At 42.7% G+C, this 22,682-nt stretch overlaps 1 protein-coding gene across 7 annotated transcripts in view; it reads left to right on the top strand.

The window, feature by feature from the left end:
- The window catches only part of LOC117206614 (zeta-sarcoglycan), a 218,442-nt gene that overhangs the window by 119,836 nt on the left and 75,924 nt on the right, over positions 1–22,682 (top strand). For 6 of the 7 annotated variants that reach the window (XM_033446102.1, XM_033446108.1, XM_033446105.1 and 3 more), the window contains one exon: positions 19,128–19,186. In XM_033446102.1, the coding sequence (XP_033301993.1) occupies positions 19,128–19,186 (59 nt within the window). Of the gene's footprint in view, positions 1–16,519; positions 16,747–19,127; positions 19,187–22,682 lie in introns of those variants that run through there. The other variant, XM_033446106.1, reaches the window with a different exon arrangement.

Below are 22,682 nucleotides of genomic sequence, written 5' to 3'. Positions count from 1 at the left end.
ACAGGTTAGGTACTATACATCTGGTTAATAGATGACCCACTTCGACAGACCGAAAGCAGCTTGGAAGAATACAAAGAACAGAGCGTTGGATTTTCAGAGCAGAATTTGTGTCTATATTCTTGGAACAACCATTCTATCAGCCGAGCATCTCCCTTTCGGATTTGCTTTCGACCTACTTGATGGACGACCTATTTCTCCTCGTAAAAACTCCAAAATAACCTGGAGACGAACAGAAACATCGCGCCGGTATCCCCGGTATATTCTATTAAAAACGATATCGAAATAGTATCCATCCCCGACTTAATTCTCGAACGAATTCTGCTTTGTCCCAAAACCTAACCGCGTACAAAATAGTTATCGTACTCGTCGTTAATATCCGCAAGTAGCGCAAAGTACATTCGAGGGGAACAAGCAGCTCCGAAACGTCGAATACATCTCGTTGTCGCGGTTTGACCCTTTCTCTGGAAAATTGAACCAGAGTGGAGAGTAAAGGGAGGAGGAGAGGAACGAAACGAAAGTTAGCCAGAACAGGGACGAACTTTTTCACGCGATTCTGTTCACTGCTGTGGAAGCGGAATCACATTATCCGCCGTACGTTTCGTTCCTCGCCTCTCTTTTTTTCTCTCTCACTCTCTCACTTTCTGTTACTGTTTCTGTCCTCTTTCGATTCTCACTCTGGTCCGTGTGTCGATTTCTCTTTCTTGACACGGCGCTCGTAATTCACGGGATCGCGAGCCTTCGTTCCAGTCGATACAAATCGGCCCTGGCATCGGGTAATTCCCCGGCGACACCGTTTTTCCTGACATTTTCCTAAAGCGTGACGCTGCACCGGTAAATACTCGTTTACCGCTAAACGGTTTTTTCGCGGTAGTCATTGGAAAATCCGCGATCAAACGATGCGGGATAAGTGCTGCGGGAATGGAAAATACACCGTGACTCTCTGGATTCTGATTCAAGGTTGTTTGATATCGTTTCACCGTTTCATAAAAGCATCGCGAGAAAGATGTTCGAGTGTATTCGGAAAATTGATGATCTAGAAATATCCGATCATCGCTAAAACTAATGTGCCTGGGATTGATTATTTATTATTTGCATGTAGTTTCCGTGTCTTGTCCTTCCGTTCTAACTTTATTAAATAAGTGTAACAGTAGTGTATTAATTTGATTGAATATTGAAGATTGAATATTAACATTTTATCAATTTGTTGTGACTGATTTTATTCGGATTGTATTGATATGAAAATGGAAGATTGAAGAAGTTCAAAGAAGCGTATTACTTCGTTGTTGAAGTACTAATTATGTATCTGTCATCTTTTACTTCCCTTCTGCCGTTAATTTTATGTCCTGATTGTCTGAACCTAATAAGAGCTATGTTAAATAATCATCGGGAAGACAAACAAACAAGATCGGTGTTGATTAATTCAGTATCACACGGTACACGAACAGAATTAATTTCATTTTATTTCATTTTGATACACGACTTTTGCATCAATATTTACCGATATTTTCTCACTCATTTCATTAGTCACTGTATTCATGCGAAGCTGACGCCGCAAATCCCCAAGCATGCCGATATTCGGTTACCTAGATGAAAATTAGCCTGCTTTGATGCGAAAGCAGCTGGATCGTCGAAAATACAGGAGGAATGTGACGTGATGAACATGGACGAGAACGTCGATGTCAACGTCGATGTAAGACCGTCTGTAGGATACGTGTATCGCGTGTACGGTTCGAAGTAAACAGTGCAATATACGCGGGAGCCCGATTAAGCAAATTATAGATCCTAATGGACTAATGGTAATTACTGTTACTAGCAGGTTCTCGTATCACCTCGCTCTTGCCCCGAGTCTCTTATTTCCTTTCAACCCTCTCTATTCTCTCGATAACGTTTCCGCCGACACTTGTGGATCATTAATAAAACCAGACATCACCGGTTCACGCGCACAGATACACGCGAGTAACACGTGTACGTACAGTTCCAGTATATCAAGTATACGAATACGACTGCAAAATGGAAATTCAAGGATGGCTGGCGGGAAAACAGAGGGCTTCGCGAGTATTTGCATACAGAAATCTTAAAAGAACAAATTTTTCCCGAAGCGCCTTCTCTGTCTTCTCCAAGCCTTGCCTTTGCCTCATCTACTCTCTCTCTTTCTATCTATCTATCTATCTATCTCTCTCTCTTTCTCTCTCTCTCTCTCTTTCTCTCTACGTTCTTTTACTTCGTACCGGAGTCTCACTCCATTCCTCTCGATTTGCATACAAGATTGCAGATGCTCTTCGGCACGGCACGTTCCCCACCTCTTTTGACTCGCCCTTTTTCCTCTCGCTCGCTATCCTGCCTTCTTTTCATCTAATAGGTAGGCACACACCGTCTCGCTCGAGCGAGACTTTATCATCCCCCTTGTTTCCCACTCTGGCCAGAAGAAATGCCCAAAGGTATCGAATAACGTGACGAGGTTTTCTATAAACCGAGCTTGTCCTCGAGACTGCGACCTGGTCGTCGAACCACGACGACCAATTGATATTAGTGCCGGGGGGTGATCGTGTTAGCGTCTCGATTAAATTCCCGGTTGTTCTTTTGGACGACTTCTCCGCTTCGAGCTTTACGCCGAGGACGTTGGATTCTGAACTATCAACCTTTATGAACACTTACGAATCTTTATAAACGTTTATGGAACTTTCATGAACCCGTATGAACTTTTATGAACCCTTATAAAACTTCGTGAATAAGTATGAACCCTCGTGAATGTGGTTAGACATTATTGCAGTGAACTGTCGCAATGACAGAAATGAGAATGAAGTTTAGTTGGAAAACAGATCGAGAGACATTTGCTGGAGTTGCAATTTTTTCCCTAAATTTATCGAAAATATAAAAATGGTCGATTTAAAGCGAGGAATATGATGATAAATTTTGCCCATGTTCTCTCTGCTTTTATTGTACACATAACGCTGTACGCTGTACGCCGTGGAATTATTAAAACAACTAGAGCGAAAACTTTTGACCGGTTGTTTATAATTATACAGGCATAGCCAATACCAGAGTAATTTATGCTCATTATACACGCTTGTACTCGCGCCCCGAATTGTATTATTACATTTAATCAATTGTTGATCAAAATCGAGTCCTGTTTATTCCAATAAATGTAACAATATTTAAGAGCTCGTATCGGAACGAACGCGAGCGGAAATTCGCAATTTCACTCGAAAAAGAATGTATGGGAAAGATCAATACGAATATCGAGTTCTCCGCCCCGTCAGCTTCAGATCCCTTGTCAGGCTAATTAGAATACGCTGTCGGTGTCGATATCCATCAAAACGTGATCTGCCTACTTCGTGGTTAGTTGAACGAATCTCGAGACCGAGAGAGTGGCATCGCACCACCTCGAGACTCGTCTCAGATTTTCCTCGGCGCAATAGAATACATTCTTCCATACATCGGAATTCAACAGACGGTATCTCTCTTTTCTTTTTCGCTCGTTCATTATAGGCGAACGTAACGTTGGTTACGATTCGACCTGGCGATGTTCTGGAATTAAATTTGATTATCGCGACCAAAGGTGGAGAAGGAATTGCCTGGGGATGGCGAACGCCTGCAGGAGCCAGCGGCGAATTTATATCGTTCCTTCCTACTTCGCTTTTTGTTCTTTTTTCTTCCTCTGTCGTAAATACACCGACACACGCGCGCCACATTCCGCGGACCGATACGTTCGAGCCAGTATCGATCGGTGCGTTTCAATTTGCCCACCCTCGCTTTTTCTCGCTCATTCCGTGTCGATTGCCGTCTCTTTACTTAGAAACTCTGGAATTCGTCTCTGTTTCAGCCGGCGTGCCCCTTTTCTAGTTGGTTTCAGAAGGACCGTGCGATAACGTTTAAGACGAGACCGGCGAAGAGAGCGCATCCGAAATGTTTAAAACGCGGATCGAACGTATTATTTCAAGCGGAAACGAGATAAAGACGCCAGAGTAAGGGAAATATGCTGTTTCTCTGCGTCAATTCTCTCGGAATATTGGTTCGAAGGAGAATACGCTGGAAAGAAGGAGGTAACTCGATTGGTTAGAACGATCTGACTCGGAAGATATAGCAATTTCGAGACAGAGAACGTGGAAGATTCGAGTGTTTTTGTTCTATGGTTTGTGTTGGAGTATTAGATATGCCGAACGTGAAGTTTCTTCTTCGTAGCGTTAATATTTCCTTATACGACAGTTAGATCGTGGTGGTTTCCATTGTGGAATTCCTGTTCCCACGGCATTATAGTTCGACTATCGATCGGCTCAAGTAGATTGCCTATCTTACTACCGAGTACAAGCTGGGTCTAAGGTATGGCCCTATTAGGTGGTATCGCTGACGAACACGCTGTGGAGTATGTTAAATCGAAATATGTACTATTGTATAGACAGCAGGATCTCGCACTCTTGACAGTCTCCGCATAAACGGTAATTGAGGAGATTTTTAACTTTTTACTACCTACTGCTATGTTCCATTTTTGTCCTCCAATTTAGTAAGTCCTTCAATTCCGTAAGTACGACAAAGACGTGTAATATTCGTCAAATATTCATCGAAATTATCACAAGGAATAGTCTATATCCGTGCATCATGGGAGTGATAAATGTTTTGTCGAGCGATGAAGGATGTTTGGACTAATGTTTATAGAAGTGCTTGAGGTGACGTTATAAGCGAAGGGTGTATGGCTGCCCAATATTTAAACGTTCTCTAGGAATGACCGTATCGAGTAAATAATAAAGAATAAATAGGTTCGAAAAATAATCAAGCGTAATAATTTTATCGAATTTTAGTCGAACAGAAGAAGGATTGCAGTACGACGAACGTGCAATCATTGTTATTTTACAAATAAATTCTTTACCCATAATATTGTATAAATATCAAGTATGTGCTTACAAATATAATACACGATAATGACACTTACCACGTATATCGATCGCTCTCCCAAAAGTCGTTTCAAAAGGATTCCACGGTGATTCAAATCCCGGATCATGTGCACGAGAGACTTGCCGCGAATGGATCCACGACCGCGGAAAATATCGGAATCTCGATATGCTCGTTGTATTTTGATTTATTCGGTGCATTCGTCGGATTTCGTGTTCTTCTTAGCTGTACGCAGCCAGGCCACGGTCGTGCACAGGCGTGCATCGTATACAAGACTGTCAGGTTGGGCAAACAAAGTATCGTATTTCGGATACGGTGGTGGCAGATGCCGCGAGCATAACGGAACCACCCTCTATCCTCTGCTCAGTGCCCCGTCTCTCTTCATCCCTTTTCCACTTTTGTGGCCCACTCTTTCGCTCTCGACTCGGCTTCTTCGTAAACTCACCATCTTATTTCGCGAACAGGTCGAGCGACGCCTTTATGAAAGCGGCCGAGTCTCGATATTAGCATAGGAAGTGAGGGCATCCACATTGGCGCAGCCTACGATGTCTACCAAAACCTTTCCCCTTTTGATACCGACGTCGAGATTCTTCGTATAAACCGAATTAAATATTTGTACTATTATTTATCGCAATGGTACATATTACGTTACCAAACGATGTTACGTATGTATTGAGTTACCAATATATTTAGTTGCTTATGTCTCACAAGCATCTCTAAAAAAGAATGTTTCCATCGAGATATTGGAATAGGAAAGGGGGCTGTTCCTGGAGAATTTCGTAATACCGATAGAAACAGATGGGAATGGAAATAGAACGGTTACGAGCAGTGGAAGCACGCCGGTTCTCTAGGTGCGCGAGTTTAAAGATTAATCGGGCCAACAGTTGTACCTGTTGAATTACAACCGGAGTATTTACGGCCGAGACGAGGCTGCGCCAGAAAAGAGCGTTTAATCGCGCTCACGGAGTCGTAAAGCTTGGCTCAGAGGCTGGCACGCGAAATCGTATTAATACGGAATGCCGCCGCTTCGTATCGTGGCTGATGTTTAAAACGTAAACTCGTCGCTGTAGAACGTGCGATAGCCTTCCTCTGTACTCGAGAGATTTTTCCTCGAACTTTCGTCTCGCGGTAAGGATATGATATCTGAACATATCGAATCGTGAAAACGAGACATCGCAAACGAGTATTAATTTAAAAAAAAGACAAGTGTCAATTTGATCAAAAATTTACTATTACGTACTCGTGTACAATATAAATAATCACAAATACAGAGGGTCGTGTGTGGACAATGATTAAGTACACGCCAAAATTTACGCAGTCCTTTGACACAAGCGGATCAGGTGTACCCTGTGTAGGGGCGCATCGAAGTCATTAAGTTTCGGTCATCGAGGTCGAACGTAAATTTCGAAATCACCGACCGGTTGTTTCAGTTAAAATTTATTACGGTTGCGGCTCGCGGAGCGTATATTTTCCTCAGTGGCGTGTGCGATATTCGTGTCAGTGAACGAAGAAGCATCTGATCTCATGCCGAACGAACGGCCAGAACTTCGGAAGCATAATTGCTTTTCAACTGTTCGCATTAAGGTCTTGGTTTCTAACCATCCGTTTGCTACGTTAATGAAAAAGAACACGTGGCCACGCTCCACGGGCTTCCACGAGCGCGACTCTTTTTCTCTATTTTTTGTCTTCCTTACACCGTCTACTTTCCTCTTTCATTCTGATGTAAATTTAATTACCGCTAGATTCCTGGTTGAAATACGCAAGTCCTTATTAACGCGTCCCATTAATTCGCACAAGAAGCACCCGGAACGAGGGATCTCGACTTTGGAGATTCGTTTCAGAGCGCTCGCGTGACAATAGTCTCGAGAAGGTTCTTGGTTTTCGCGCTATCCTCCAATTAATATTGATCAGTATATCGAAAAATCTCTGAAATTAGGATAGAAGGTAAAGAGTAAAAGATTTGTGGGCAGGAGTAAAGGACGCGGATTTTTGAATGAAGGATTCTTGCAAAGAACTCTATTAAGATCTCCTACAAGACGCATTTAAAATTCCCCTTTGCAAGGTGCTTAAATCTCTGACGATTAATTCTTCCTGGAAACACGGTGATCATCTCATAAAATGCGAATTTCCTCGATAAAATAATCTTTCGCGGAAGGACCATTAACTCGGGACAGCGGAAAGTCGAAGAAAACAATCCGCTGTATTATTTCGACGAGAAGGTTGGGTAAAGCCCTGGAGGTGGCTCAAGGGAATATCATTACCGATAAGAAATCTCGTTAAAACAGTGGGCTGAACATCTTAAAGAAGTCAATTTTCCGCATCGAGACGCCGGCAACGTGCGTACGGAATAATTTCCCTTACGACTGCCAGCGTTTCCATTCTCATTTCCTGTTTAGGGATCAAGGGAACCAAGCTGTTCTTGGTCACGAGTTTTCTCGTTATTTGTTTGCGTCCACCGAACAAGACAGAGCCAGTCCATGCCAAGAAACAACGGAATTACCTCGGTGTTTCCTCTCTCTCTCTCTCTCTCTCTCTTTCCCACTCCTTGCGTACAAGACACGACGAACCGAGCGATGGTAGAAATTCAAGTAACTCGACCGACGTGGTATTCGAACGGACAGAGAGAGGGGAAGGGCAACGCTAAACACGAAAAGGCCTTCGATAAGCAGTTCTCGAGTTGTTAATGCGAAACTGATCGAGGGAAACGACATTTTCAGGCCTTCGCCGTTACAAGGAGACGCGGGTCGCCTGGCATTTTCCGGCGAGTTCACCCCATTAAACATTTTTGCTATCTCGCCGGAATCTGTTCGAGGGTAGACACGAGCAGAGGAACAGTGGAAGGTTGCCGGCGAGAGACAGAGTGGGGCACGGTATAAACGGTAAGCGAAGGGGTGAAAGGCGGTAGGGGTTGCTCGCTATCTAGACGTCGGCACCTGTTGCTTTTCCAGTTGGCTCTCGCTTCTCCGTTTCTCGCGTCGCTCCTCTTTACTTCTTTTTCTCTCTTTCGTTATTTTTCTATTCTTTGTTTCTACCAGTCTCCTCTATTTTCGCGCACTCGCTCTCCCTTTATGTTTTCATCTTCCTTTCTCTCCCCGACCTCGTTTGCCCCGATTCTTCCACGACGAGAGCTTCCGTGAGATTGAGACACACCACTCAGGACCACTTACGCCCTTATAGCCGCTGAAATAGTATATTTTCTATTACTATTTCTATTTCTTCGTGAATATAGGAATACCCTAACCTACGAAGGAAACAGAATAGGCGCTGTGTTGTCGAAACTATCGTTTAATTGATTCCATTGAAGTTACTCAAACTCATGTTTCATCTACCGAAATTCAAGAATAGTATGGTCTGACCAATGAACATCTTTATCTACTTAAACGCGTCGTCCACTCTTTCGCATTTTGTACTCCAATTTTTTTATCCACTTAGAACCGTAGAAACGATGAAACATAAATTACAGAGTGTTGCACGCGGAGTTGATGTTACGTACACAGCAATTTCGACAACCGCAGGATCGCGGTGAACGATGACGTGTACAAACGCGCGTCGTTAAAGGGTATAATCCGGCTCGCTCTTTGCGCTGGCTGGCGCAATAATCAGCTGAGGGGCTCAACATTGATATTACGTGTCCTATATTGCGGTATACGACACGCAGATAGTCCATTCAGTGGCACGACCCTCCAATACACGGGATCCCCGAATGTATTAGAGGAATACCATTGTGACGTGGCTTGATTATGAGGCTCGTAGCTTGCCCGCCTCTACATCCTCGATAGGTCCCGTCCCATCGTTGCCCTCCGTCCCCTCTACGGACCTGTACTACGAGAGAGGTCGTATTGCTCACAGACTCGACCACGAGCCATCCGGATATCACCGTCATTACCTCCATCATTACGTCGTAACGACAAAGGAATCGATAGACGTGCCGATCCTTAAAGGAAATGGACGCGTGTTACCGTGCCCGCAAATTCGTACAGCTATTATCGAAACTCGATCGTGCAAGTTTTTAAAGTCTACCTTGAAAGTGTGTTTGTGGTCGATAGAATGCATAGAAGTCGGTGGTTGAATATTTAGGGGCGTGTTACCTATTTCGCGTGCATCATGCAAGATGAATCTTTATTAGAGACATAGGCTGTGGTTAACTTTTTAGTTATACCTTTTTGCTCTTTCCGTGAACCGTTGTTTTATGGTAAGCGTTGCAAGAGAAAAAAGGGAAGCTTTTTCAACGGAGGGAACGGAAAGACTGCTAGTAATACGTTGCGGATGTGTTTCGTGATCCTGCGTTGATTACGAATTCAGCGCGAAGTAGCCCGTGGGACCAATGACGTTGCGGTGAATCGTCGATTGTTACCCTTTAATAACCTGCCCGTGTATGAAGAAGAAGGGATGAACACACGTGTATACACCATTATGGACTTTATTCATAAGCACAACTTTATTACTTCGGTTTACTTTTCTTCTCTTGCCTTTTTCTTTCAATTTAGTGTACCATAAGTATCGTTAAATTGGACGATAACTATGGTCGGTTCTGTTTCAACCAAGCCGTAATTTGGTGCGCGACGTCGTTTGATATTAAAGCCCGTCAGAGTTTGTAAAGACGGGAAACGTTTCCTTGGTTGAAAATTCACGAGCGTGGCGTTGCGCGGACGTAACAACGGCGTAATTCGGAATTTCAAATTTACGGTGAGTATAATCCCGAAAACAGGCCGGGCCACGCGGTGATTTGAAGCGGTTGTCGCGGCCATTTCGGTGCTTATACGCGGTGAATGAATTTTAGAGTACCAGCCGTCGGATAGATATACTGCCAGCTGGTATAATGGATAGCGTACATGGAACAGCACCGCGGCGAATCATCGATCATTGCCTTTTAATGGCTCAACCTATGCGCTACTTAAAAGGGATCGTGACACTCTATAGGGGATACGTCTAAGATAAATCGTCGTCACTGCCAGCTTAGAGTCAAGTGTGCTTTAGCCCTTTCCATCCTCGAGTACGTGTGCCCTTGCGTGTGAACGGCTGCATTATAGTTCGCTCTCGAGGAGCTCGGTTTACAAATACCTCGTCTCTCCTGTTCCATAAGCGTATTCTTGTATCTACGTCGAGCGTGATTTTTCAAGCAAAAGTTGCTTAACGGTATCTGTAAAATTGTTCAGTTTCTTTTACATAGAAATTTGACGAAATTCTACGATGAACGAAAATCTGCTGAAATCCCCCGATATCTCATTCGTCGAATTAAACAGCATTCGTATCGCTGAAATAAAGGACTTGTCTCCGGTTAACTCCAGCCAAACCAAATCCTTCGATTGATCAATCGAACTCTACATCGGATAAAAATTCGCTAAATGTTACGGTCAATACTTCATACCTTCAAGTTGAAGCAAAGCACCAATCGCTTTCCAAACATAAGGTAAATGTTTCAACCTAAATAAAAAATCCATTTTTGGCAACCATTCTTATAAATTACCGATCGAGAAAATCCTCTGTGCGCTAAAGATCAAACACACTTGAAACTTACTTTGCTCGTTACCCGCAAGTAAAAAATCAGTCAACCAGCCTGTAATTCCTTTCACCAGGTCGAGTCATATCCTTGGATCGTATGTGCGGGAGCGATCCCAAGCTATCTAGTGCTTACAGACTATGCTCGGAGTGTGATGGTGAAAGAGTTCCAAGATCAGCACCATAGAAGAAGCGGCAAATTCTTTGGAACGGGACGACGAAGATCGAAACAAAGTGAAAGGATGCCGAGTGTTCGGCAACGCAGGAGAAGAGAAAGAGAGAGAGAGAGAGTGGATGCAAGCAACTCACAGTGATGTACAAAAGGGACAAAAGGCGGACTAGACGGAAAGAAGGAAGATCCCGCGGAGGAGATAACGGTGGCTGCCGAGCAAACGAGTTTCGCCGAGTTTGGACAAGAGTTTAACGGTTTAACGACGCTAGGTGGTTTCAGAGTCTCTGGCTCAAAGTAGCTGCGTCGTTATCTGATACCGACGAACCGACCTGACGGAAAAGTGTTGACCGAAAACCCTTCCCGCGATTTCGTCATGCTTTTACGCGATTCAACGCGCGCCAGACTTCTTCTCTAAGCTAAATACGCATCGAGCTCAAAATACATGGCGCTTATTAACAGAACCGCGTTACATTCCGTTCATAACACTGGAATTACTCGTTGAATGCTAGATCGGTTCATTTGCCGTACCTGGATCTTGTCAAAGTTCTTTGCGAACCACATGCCGAGGGAAACCTACCATCTTCTCCGCTTTGACGGATTATTTGAGGCGCGCTAAGCAGGATGTATCGTTGCTTTAAGCTGTTTGTTTGATATCTGATATACAACAGAGACATTGGACAAGTCAGTTGGAATTATTATAATTGACGGTGATTAGAGGATTTTGGATCTTCTTTAGAGGTTGTAGCTTTTATGGATATCGCGGAATTGTCGAATGTAAAGCTTCCAGATGTAGTATTGATAAAAGATGATAAATGTTAATTTTGTAGCTGGCTACTGACATTGAGAATTTCATGTAAAATAGAGTTGATCGGTTTGACGTCTAAAACACTCGTGCCCGAACGTAGCAATCGTAGCAAGGCGAAGGCACAATTTATTCAACTCGTCAGTCAATAGCAGTCATAAGCTGAAAAGATGGAGCTCGATTATAAGATACGATCTACAGCCTATTGCAAAACTATTCGATACTCTTTCTTATTTCTCCGGATAATAAGAGGAGACAAGTTACAAAGTTAAGAAATTGCCGATACCAACTTCCCGTGGAAAATTCGAGATCTGTTTCCCCCTTGTAAGCGTGATGGAATTCGTTGCACGAGGAACCAGAGAGCTTTGGACTGGCTGGACTTTCGCGAGAAGTAAACGACACCGTGAGGCAGGGCTGGTAAAGCTACTGGGTCGAGCAGTTAGGGAAGGGAAGAACAGACAGAAGTTGCAGGAGAAGCAGGAGGAACGGCGTATTGTCGGCGAAGAGGAAGAGCAGTCACGAAGCGGCTATAAATACGTTGCGCCACCTGCACCTAACGTCCACCTACGTACAGACTAGACAGAACCGAATCATGTGCCTCGTTGCTCGAACAGACACGAAACAACGTGCCGGCTTGTCTTGCGTATTCGGCCTAGTTTTTACGCGAAATGCGCAATGCTATTTCTTCCCGACTACTCGCCCCTTACAACGAAGAAAGTCAAATCTAGTAGTCGGACTCAAAGAGAATTACTCGATCATCTCTTCGCCAGCATGAACAGGCGTTTAAACTTCATAGATGAACGTGGTCGTATCCTAAGTACGGTAGTGGCTGGCGGCCATACACAGTTCCTTTCAGGTCGAACCGCATTTCTAGAGCTCGACCTCGATAACGAACATTTAATATGATTTCCGGAATGTAAGGGCAGCACGTGTCTCGGATAATAAATTGCTCGATAATAGACGCTATCCGATAGAACTTATTAATTGTAAGACAAGTTTCGATCGTCCCCTAATCATCTCTCGTAATTTATCGTGTTAATTGTCCTTGTACAAGGAAGGGAACGAATATTTGCCTTTAAATCGAGAAGCACGCAATTACCGCGTATCCAAGGGATGAAATGTCTGGTGGAAAGGATTCTCGTGTCGCGTCGTGGACAAACAACTCGACAGCTACCAGGTATGGTTTATTTTATTCATTCTCGGGCTGAGCGTACAGACAGAGAATTGCACGATGGATATATCACCAGGGATATAAGGTTACTCGATGCCGCGAGCTAAAGCCAACGGTACACGCGATCTCGCCTGGTTCCGTTGAAAAGAATAACCGACGAACGAACGAACGAAAGAGAGAGTCAGAGAGGACCAACGTCGGTACGAGTGCTACGAAAGAAAAAAAGAGGAAAGAGGGGCGGGGGAAGAGAGGAAATTAAAAAGGACAAAAAGAAACGAAGGAGAGAGAAAACGTAGAAAAGAAAGGCAGCGTTGAAAGGAGGAAAAAAAGGGAGAAAAGGATGGTGAGCCAAAGCGATGTTGGCAGTGCGATGTAAAAAAGTCGCGCCTCTTTTCCATCGCGACTTTTTTCATTCACGCATCACTTTTTAAACCCGATACCCTTGAGCGTAGATTTTTAAGCAAACAAATACCTATCGAATGTATCGCGGAGCGAACGGAAGGCAACGAAGGGGTCTAGGAACTGGAAAGTAAAGAGGGATGGTGGAGAAAATAAGAAGCATAAACTGCCGGCACACAGAGAGCAACAGGGAGAAGGGAACGGGGGAAGAGTGGAAGAGGATAGGAAGGTCTCGGTACGCGGTACAAGGGTAGTTTACTACGGGCGTGTTAATTAAACAAAAAGCCACCCCGTATACCAAGCTAATTAGAGTGGCTCTCCTACTAACGCGCGCGTTCTTCGCTTCAAAAATATTTTCCTGCTACTCCTCCTCTAGTGCAAAAGAGCAATCCTTTTCCTTCTTTCCGCGTATGAACACGTACCGTTGGATTTTCCTCGCATTTCCTTTACTTCTTTTTCCTTGCAGCTTCGTTTTTTCTTTGCTCCCTTTCTCTTTGCTTCTGTTCTCTTTCCTTCCTCTCTCATTTTTTTCCTTTTCTCTCATTTACTTTACCCCAGTACGTTATTCTTCCTCAACTCTAGGTCGCGCGTTCTTCGTTCATTGGTGCGTTCCGAGCATTCGAAACTCCATCGTGCGCGAGCAGACGTTTGACGCGTCCTTTTCTGCGATGTTTACCGCTTGCGACGGAATAATTTTTTCGCGCGACACACGGAAATATGATTATTTCGTCCATTATTCTTTCCTCGTACATTTTTACGCGATTATTTCGTAGAAGGTGAAAAAGCAGACGGCGGGTGTACCGTTAATGAGACTTCATAAGCGATTTCCGTTTCGTACGACAGTAAACGCGGCCATTGTCGGATTTGTTTATACAATCGTTCCCGCGTGCAATGTATTTCTCTGGAACAAACAGTTCCCGTGCGAACGATCCGCTGTTGTGTTCGCCAACTTCTAACGAACACGGATATCCATACTCGAAAATACCGTCCTCCCAAGTCTTTTCACCCTCCATCATCCAGAGTCGATCGATCGTAATGAAAGATTCAACGAGCAGCAAATACCAATCGGGATGGGCATCGAGCATGCACGTCGAAAATCACGATTTTCTCGCGAGGGAGAAGCACAACCGAGCGAGAAGATCAAACAACTCGTACATGGTAGCGCGTTTTATTCGAATCAAGCGGCCCGGTCTCACGCAATGACAGATTTAGGGCGAAAACGGACCAACCGCGATTAGGATTCGCTAACGCAGCCGCAAACAAACACTGTGGTCAGAACGATGGTGGATAGAGGAAAGGAAAGGGACAGAATTGAGATAGGGAGCGGTAGATGGAGAGAGAAAGGAAATGATGGAGAGAGAGAGAGAGAGAGAGAGAGTGAAATGGAGTGAACACGAGGGAACGGTTAACAGACAGCAAGGGACAGAACGTAAGAGAAAGAGCGAACAGAAGGACAGAGGGTTGAATGGAGAGAGAAACATCTGCGATCGGATTAGCGGTGAACAGTGGCGACACTTCCGGGTGATTAGGCTGATTCCGCATCCACTCTAAGCCTGCGCTTACAACCTTGCTGTTCGATGGACTACCAAAGCTCCGTCCGTACAATTCGCATTACCGCTTACCTCTGCTCTCTGACTACTTCCCTATTAAAATTCTCTGTTCTCTGTAGTTCTTTTCGAACTACCGGTTCCCTGGTATGCAAAGCAGCGTCGAGATTGGACGCTGATCGATCTTTGTCCATCGTACAACGTTGAGGGGTCATGATAGATTAATGCTGTAAGGACTGCTTTGTCGAGGTAGAAGTGTAAAGGATGTGCTTTCGACGAAAATGAAGTGGAGATTTTTGTGGTAGGGTGAGGAAACGGTGTGCTGTTCTATTTTCATAGCTAGGGCTTGTTATGTAGAATTTATCGATTATTTAATTGGCAAGGAAATAGATTTTTAATTTTGTGCACACCGAAAATATCTGTAACACGACCGACCAATAATTCCAGCAGACTTTCATATTAACATTTTTTGAAACTAAATGTTTTGTTTCGAAACAAACTATAGATATACATTTATTAGCCCGCGAAAATGACACGGGAAGCAATTTTCATAGAAGAGACAAGCATAGTACAAAAAGTTGATAGAATATTCGTAAAAAGTCTGGATTATACGATCTCGATATACCGTCTCGGTCGAACCTCACGTATTACTTGTCACTATCTAATCACTTTAAGGATACAATTATTTAACAATATTATTCGTTCTTGTACGAGCATATGTATTATTTATAAACAGTTCTACGAAATTTTTCTCATCGCGACGCCAAAAAGAAGCAAAATGTGAAACGTTGCACCGGACACGTCGCGTGACGTTAATTCTGGGCCAGTAGCGGCACGCGTCGCAAGTCGGTCACTCGTCCACTCAGGAATCCATTCAGAACGGGCGATAAATCGTCGACAAGAGCGACGTGATATGCGAACAAATTGAATTTCTCGTGCTCCTTTCAGGGAATCACCGAATTTCACCGCCCTGGACAATCGTCCTCTCGGAAAAGAAGAATTTACCGGAAGAAGACGCTGCTCGATGCATTCCGAGTGAAAATTGCCGTGCGCACAGCAGATACGGCAAACGAGGAGGATGCTGAAGGCGTCTGAAGTTGTTTAACTCGTGTCGTAGACCTCTATTCCTTGTAGCAGTTCCGTGTTTTCCCTTTTCTGACGCTCTTCTGTTTCGTCATCTAGTCTTTATATCCTTTTCTCCGCTGTAAGCGTGAGTTTTTGGAATAAAATGTATTAGAGGGAGCAGTTTGTGATAAGATGTAAAATGGTATAAGAGAGACGTTATTATTATTATTATTATTATTATATATGACCCTTTAGAATGCAATTCTAAATAACAATGTTTGTGAATAACAATGTTCTATTAGTACTATACTTGCAGAAGGATTATGAACAAAAAGAGACTGTCGAATCAGAAAATTTATTAAACATACAATTTATTGGCGTTTAATGCGATTAACGCGATCAAAGTGATCAAAGGTTGTACGTTCCTTGATGCAATGAACTATTGTGATTTCTATCGGATGACGTTGACATATCTAACTAAAAAGGGGGCAAGAATACAAATTATGATAGTTTCTTATTTATCAGTTTTATAAATTGAAGGAGATCGCAGAATGAGGAAAATTAATGAAGGTTTCTTATTGTACCTTAAAATGTTCATTAACAAATTGAGCAATCGTTCCTTTACCAAAGTAAGGATTATAAATTATCGTGGATAAAAATTAGTTGAAAGAAGTCCGTTATCCATATATCTTATATGTTAATCTCGCATTAACCTTATTTCAAAATTGATGCCTTCGTAAGTTACCAAACTCTTCCAAGAGTTCATCCACGATGCCGTAAGCTTTATTTCAAAATTAAACGCGTCCTATCAGAGATATATTTTGGTGACTTCCTAATTGTTCTTCTTAGTTCGCTTCGTCGCCCGCCTACGCATAGAGTCGAATCTCTTGTTCTTCCTCATTCTCGCGTCGAGTTTCTTCCTAGACGCATGTTCCTCTCTTCCTGAAGGAACGGTTGACAGTGTTTCTTGTGCCAAGAGGTAGTCGATCGTGCTAGATCGCCACGGCTCGTGTACAATTGCGCGAAAGTCGCCGATGAATAGAGGGAGTACGCTTAAAATTCGAGTGAAATAGTCAAGGGGAGGAAAATAATGGTGAGTCGCGTGAACAACAGTGTATCACTGGAAGAACGTGAATTTCGCTTCATATGAATGGCCTGGGAGCAAAACACCTGCAGAATGAAAGGTGGAACGTCGGGTGGGAAGGTGAGCGTTTTCGTTGTAATAAAACGCGATATTATAAAATTGAAAGAAAATTAGACAATTTGATCAAATATAAATATTTGGATTCAGTGTTCTTCGTTTTCTTTGAAATATTTTCCTTCGAAGAAAAAAGTATCCTGTTCATCACGCCACTCCAGATACAGACATACACATGCATACATGCGTCCAATACATTCAAGCATCATCTATTCCTAAAATATCCGAAGGAGCTGTCGATATAAGTTCCTCGTCTTCTTAAATCGCGAAAGACCATTGTGTCCACTTTCCTTCTTCTCTCTCAGAACGTGACCACGAACTCGCTTTAGATACAATGGAGAACAGTCGGGGAACGGGACCTACACGCGGCGCACATCTGCCAATTAGCGAAAGATTGAACTTGTAATAACGACGCGGCGTAACTACCAACGTGAACAATCCTTTAATAATACCCGCGCCCGCTATTCAATTTCCGTCTGAATCGAAACAATTATTATTGTCAGTGGTGCGATATCGCGTGAACGGCCCGGCGGCCCGTGCTCGCCTTTTGCCATCACCATTGTGCTCACGCGTATATTTCCATAACGATTAATACTGTCGACGTTACACGCGATTCCGTATCGTCGCCGCAATTTCAAAAACATCGCAGCTCGCACCGATTTTGCTGTTCCGATTTTGCTTTTCCGATGTTGCTGTTCCGATTTAGTTATCTCGAATTCTGCTAGGTAACTCGGTCGTACGAATGACGAAGGGACGATGACGAGACCGATCGAAATTCAGAGAGGGTACAAAAATAGGACGAAAAGAAGAAAGTTCTTCTCGCAAGTTGACGGCTAATTGCCGCCATTTTCAGGCGACGTAAATTTCATCGGTACACGGAGAAAGAGGGAAAGGACGAGTTGCACCGGCTCGTGTCGTGAGTCGACTAATCGCTTCCGAGATAATTGTATCATTCTGCTAATAACTGGTGGCACGGTGCAAGCCCCGTCGATCGCCGATATAATTGCATCGTCGATAACGCGCGCGCGCCTTGCTGTTTGCTCTCCGTACAAACGTCGAATCGTGCCGCTCTAACGAAGAAATTTACGACGGGAATCGGCTCGATGGAAACCTATTAGCTATCTCCATCTGCGAATACGAGTTCGGTATTACTCTCTTTGATATTCGTTTTCTCGTTTCCTCAATTTCTTTTTTCTTTCCTTCTCCTTTACCCGTTAGTCTTTCTTTTTCTCAGTTTTCACCTTTTAATCGATATAAATTCTCGTTGGCTCCCCGTTTATCCTGCGTTCTCTTGGATTTCATTTGTTGCCACGATCGAGCGCGATTCGAAACGCACGATGCTGCTCAAGATACGAAACGTTAACTATAAATTCGATATTCAGCAGAATATTGGTTTGGAAATACGAGTCCACGGACCATGATTCGGAAATTTATATCGTCTGTCTTCTTTAGTAGCTTTATTGCCGGCCGATGGCGTCAACGACGGTGGGAAACGATTTATCGCGCGATTTCCGCCGGTCGCTCGACCTCGCCGCGCAGGGTATAGCTTGAGCCGCTTCGGCGAATATTATTTCGCGTACATCGAAATGAGAGTTGTACACGCCGCGACCGAATTGTGACGCAATTCTGACGAAATTAAACCGGCGTCGCGACAACGAGACTAGGTCACCTCGTGACGACACCGTCGTGATGCATTGGTAATGAGTGATTCTATTGCGGGTGTCGTTGAATACTGAAAAACTAGACGTTTTGTGAGTTAATGGCCGATGCTGTTTACAAGAAGTCTCGGTTTATTAGGAAGAACATCTATGATTCATGAAGTAATTAGTCTAGTTAAGTTATTAATGATTATGTTCGATTTATCCATATTTCATATCTGACAGGGTGTTACAGTAGCGATAAATAACGGTGACTTAAGTACCAACTAAGTAAATCGTAGGACAGGGAGTTAATGATGAATAATGTTATTCAAATCTCCATTAGTTATATAGTCAGCTGTATATACGTTAAGGTACACAGAACAATATACATCAATGATCAAAAAGGCTCAGTTGACAGAGAAATAGTACACCGTCCGGAAAGTTCTAATTCAACAAGTAGAATACGATCGTCCTAGTCAGACATTGAGAAAGAGCGGTTACTCGACGCTCGCCGCGAACTTGTCTACTCTTGAATTAGCGGTACTTACACAAATATTCTTTTATATCACCGTTCTAACTTCCTTGATCACACCTCGACGTTTTACCATTTTCACAATTATTAAAAATCTACGAAACGTTATCGCGACTTTATGATTATTTTTCCTATAAGTTAACGCGTGTTTTGATCGTGCTAAGTGACGATCAGAAAAGCAGGCTGTTTCTAACAAGTGTCTTTTTGATTTTCAGACCGGTAACAGTTACAAATCGCCCGAGGAGTCGCCGCATTCGGAGCACAGCAGATTGAGGTGAGTGGCAGTGCCTTTTACGCCATGCTTCCGGCAGTTTAATTACGTTTCACGACGCCGCCGCCGCGCTTCAAAGAGACAGACCCCGTGTAAACCGAAACGCGTTGAAATTCCGCGCGAAGTATTAGCGATCTCTTAATCCGCGTATTACTCCACGCGCGATAAAGCCAACGGCGAATTCGAATTCTCGCGCTCATGAATCCGTCGTCTATGGCCAATTACGCAACGAACAATATGGCCATGGTCGGTGTTAAGCCATGAAATTGGCCTCTTTTACGAAGAATCCATTGCGCCATTCTTTTTCAAACAATGTACGACACATCGATTCGAGTTCTTGCGGTTTCAATCGTGTTAAGTATTCCTAACATAGGAATCAATGCATTTTAGGAAACAAGGATTAGTTTACATTGTCGTCGCCGGGAGAAGCATTGGAATTGGGTCTTTTCGTTTCAGAGTTACGTTAATAGAACGTTCTATTTGCGCGTCCTTTTTAATCAACATACATTCTTGAATTTTATTGCATTAATGTCACGCTTACGAAAGGAAATTTCACGAATCCGTTCAACGTTTCTTTTGCTTCCATATAGATTCTACAAATTTATAAAATCTACAGATATTTCTACAGATTATCTGTCACTGATACGTGGTAAACTATATTTTTGAAATTATAGAAATTCTTCTTATACTTTCGAATTTGTGCAATGGGTCCCTGTAATACGTCTATTGTTGTAGTAGATTTTTCTAACTTGACGAAACTTTTACACATTGTTTCGTTGCTCGAACCTTAGTGGATTATCTAGACAATAGAGCTTTTCCCGTGTTTCTTGCTTGTAATATTAATCTCTCGTTATCTGTAGAATGTGGATAAATTTAACATATGGAACTAGTATTTTAATTACCATGCTAAATCACTAGATAACTTAATTGATCAAAGTTGCCCTTATATTCATATTTCGCTTCGTTATTAATTCGAATTTTGTTCATCCAAATCATGCAATTTGTTCCTTTCTATTTCTAGTCTCCATTGTTTTGAAAATTAAAAGTAGATATCATTTTCTTATCACCGTGTGAAACGCAGCGAAAGATCCAGCATTGAGAAACAAGTATAAAAGACAGTGAAATATAGAAGACGAGGGTCGACTGCGTTATTTAAGATCAGATTTCACGCGGAAGAGGTGTCCCATAAAGATGAGAGGATAGAAAAAATATCATCGCTCTCGCATTTCACGTAAATAGTGAGAGGATTTGGAGCAAGGGAATCTTATTCGCTATGGCTTCGATATCGGATTCTCTTGATGGCCGAGTTTATTTTCCTCTCATAACCGTACTTCCGGAGCCATCTTTTAAGTATTATGTCAGCTCAACGACACTACTATATCACTCCACATCAGGGGCCTATGTCTTATATCGATCATTAAATTACAAAACTATTTAATCAGCTGCGATTGGTCCACGATGAGATTTTAAATCTTAGAAAGTTGCAACATTAACGAATCGAAAGTCTGTCTTTTTAACTTCAAGATATTACGACGAAGTATCGAACGTCTTCATTTTTCTCGTGTTTGCCTTAGCTATTTCTAGGAGATTGGTATCAGCTTGTTATTTATACTTTTGAGACATTTTATAAGATGAAAGTGGAAAGATGAAAACTATTCTGATAACAAAATATCAGGACTAGTAGACTAAAGTATGTCTCTATCGATCTTTATAAAAATCTAAGGCATATTTCTACTTATTTTCATGAGTAGGACATACAGTTTTGTATATTCATATTCGGTATACAAAAATTTGTCACGGTTTACGTGTGGCAAGGTTAGTGATTCGTTTTAAAAACATCATTCAATTTTCCAATCAAAATTTGCCATAAATCACATCAAAGAACGAAGGGAAGACTATTACAATCTCCGTTGTAATCTATATTCTCATGGCAGCAGTTTCATTGCGTCGCCAGGCGCCATTATTTCCACGGTGATTGCAATACTTTTAATAGGGAATCGTGGGTTTCGTGTCGGTGGCGATGTAACTGCGGCGAAAGGGCGAGCGGACGGGAACGATTATCTTTCATTACACCTGCGATTCCCAGGTGCAATGTGTTCCAATTAATCACAACGTGCGGTTCAAGTCGGCGCTCGGTCCCGGGGACGTAAAGGGGAAAGATAGGTGGTGAAACGTGGTCAGGCGTGCCACGAGACAGCGGAAGTTACGCGAGACCCGAACATCACGGATCGGGGACTGAAATTCGCGAGAAAAATAAATCGTGATTCGATGGTTATGTCGTACACGACTCTAATTATCGATTTAGTCAGGGCCGATTATATGTTTCAAAACATACACGTTTGTGCTGCGTGAACGAGTACATGTGTATAAATTAATTCGAGAAAGGTAGAAAACTAGTTGCTTTTCTTATTTTCAGTTTTCAAATTGGGAATAATAATTGTTCGAAACAGCATTCCTAAGAAAATCCGAGTCAAAAATTGTTGGATATCGCCAGAAGCAGACAACTGATATATTTGAGATGGAATAGATAGATGACATGTTCTGTATGTCAGAGATAGCAGATGCGAGTTCGGAGTGATGAAATCGGGTAAATAAATGACTACCTCTATACTTTCCCTTCGGCTAATCCAGTAGGAGAAGTGATGGAACCACGGAAAATATTTATGGATATATTATGTATGTTATACAGAACTTTTCGAAATTTCATTAGCACTGTAATGAAACACAACTGTTACGTTTATATTGGTAAGACTCGCAGCTAATCTGGATGTACATCTCAAAGTTACAAATTATTTGGTGCAAACACACGTACATATTGAAATTAATGTGCAGCTTATTAGTAATAATGAATAATTAACGATCTAATTATCTAATAATTAATTGTCCATATTAATGAGCAATTTTACCAACGTAATCATTACTATATTAAGAAAATTTGAAAATGTTTCGTACGAAACCCATGGTACACCTATCCATGAAAAGTTTATACAAGCGTTGAAATATTTTCGTAAATCAGTGTATATCTCTTTATTATTTCGAATATTATTTTTAATATTCCATACTACCTTTCATCTCTAGAAAGTTCGTAACAGTTATACCTACTCGGCAAGGTTTTCGTGCACTTCTAAAACTTATCCTCGACGAAAATCAAAAGTCAACGAAAGATAACGTATTGCGAGAGCAGAAGTTTGAAATCGAGTAGGATCAAGGGTCGAAGGGGCATCGAGAACTGGGTAAAACATCGCGCTCCTTCTTCCCTTCGCCTCTCGTCCACCACGTCGTCGTCCGTGTGATAAATGGCGGAACGGAAAAAAAATGTTACGAGACCGTGCAATTCTTTCTCTGTTCCTCCGTTTCTGTCGCGGTTTTTTCCCCTTTTAACGCTTCTTCGCCCAGCGACGTATAATTTTTCGCGTCACTCGCAAATAAATACCGCGATCCATCACCATTATCATTGAGCCTGCACCACGTGAACGTACACGCTCTTATTCGACTCGTT

Source organism: Bombus bifarius, unplaced genomic scaffold, assembly GCF_011952205.1.
Source record: "Bombus bifarius isolate JDL3187 unplaced genomic scaffold, Bbif_JDL3187 scf7180000008008, whole genome shotgun sequence".
Lineage (NCBI taxonomy): Eukaryota > Metazoa > Arthropoda > Insecta > Hymenoptera > Apidae > Bombus > Bombus bifarius.
This window is presented reverse-complemented; position numbering and strand designations above follow the sequence as displayed.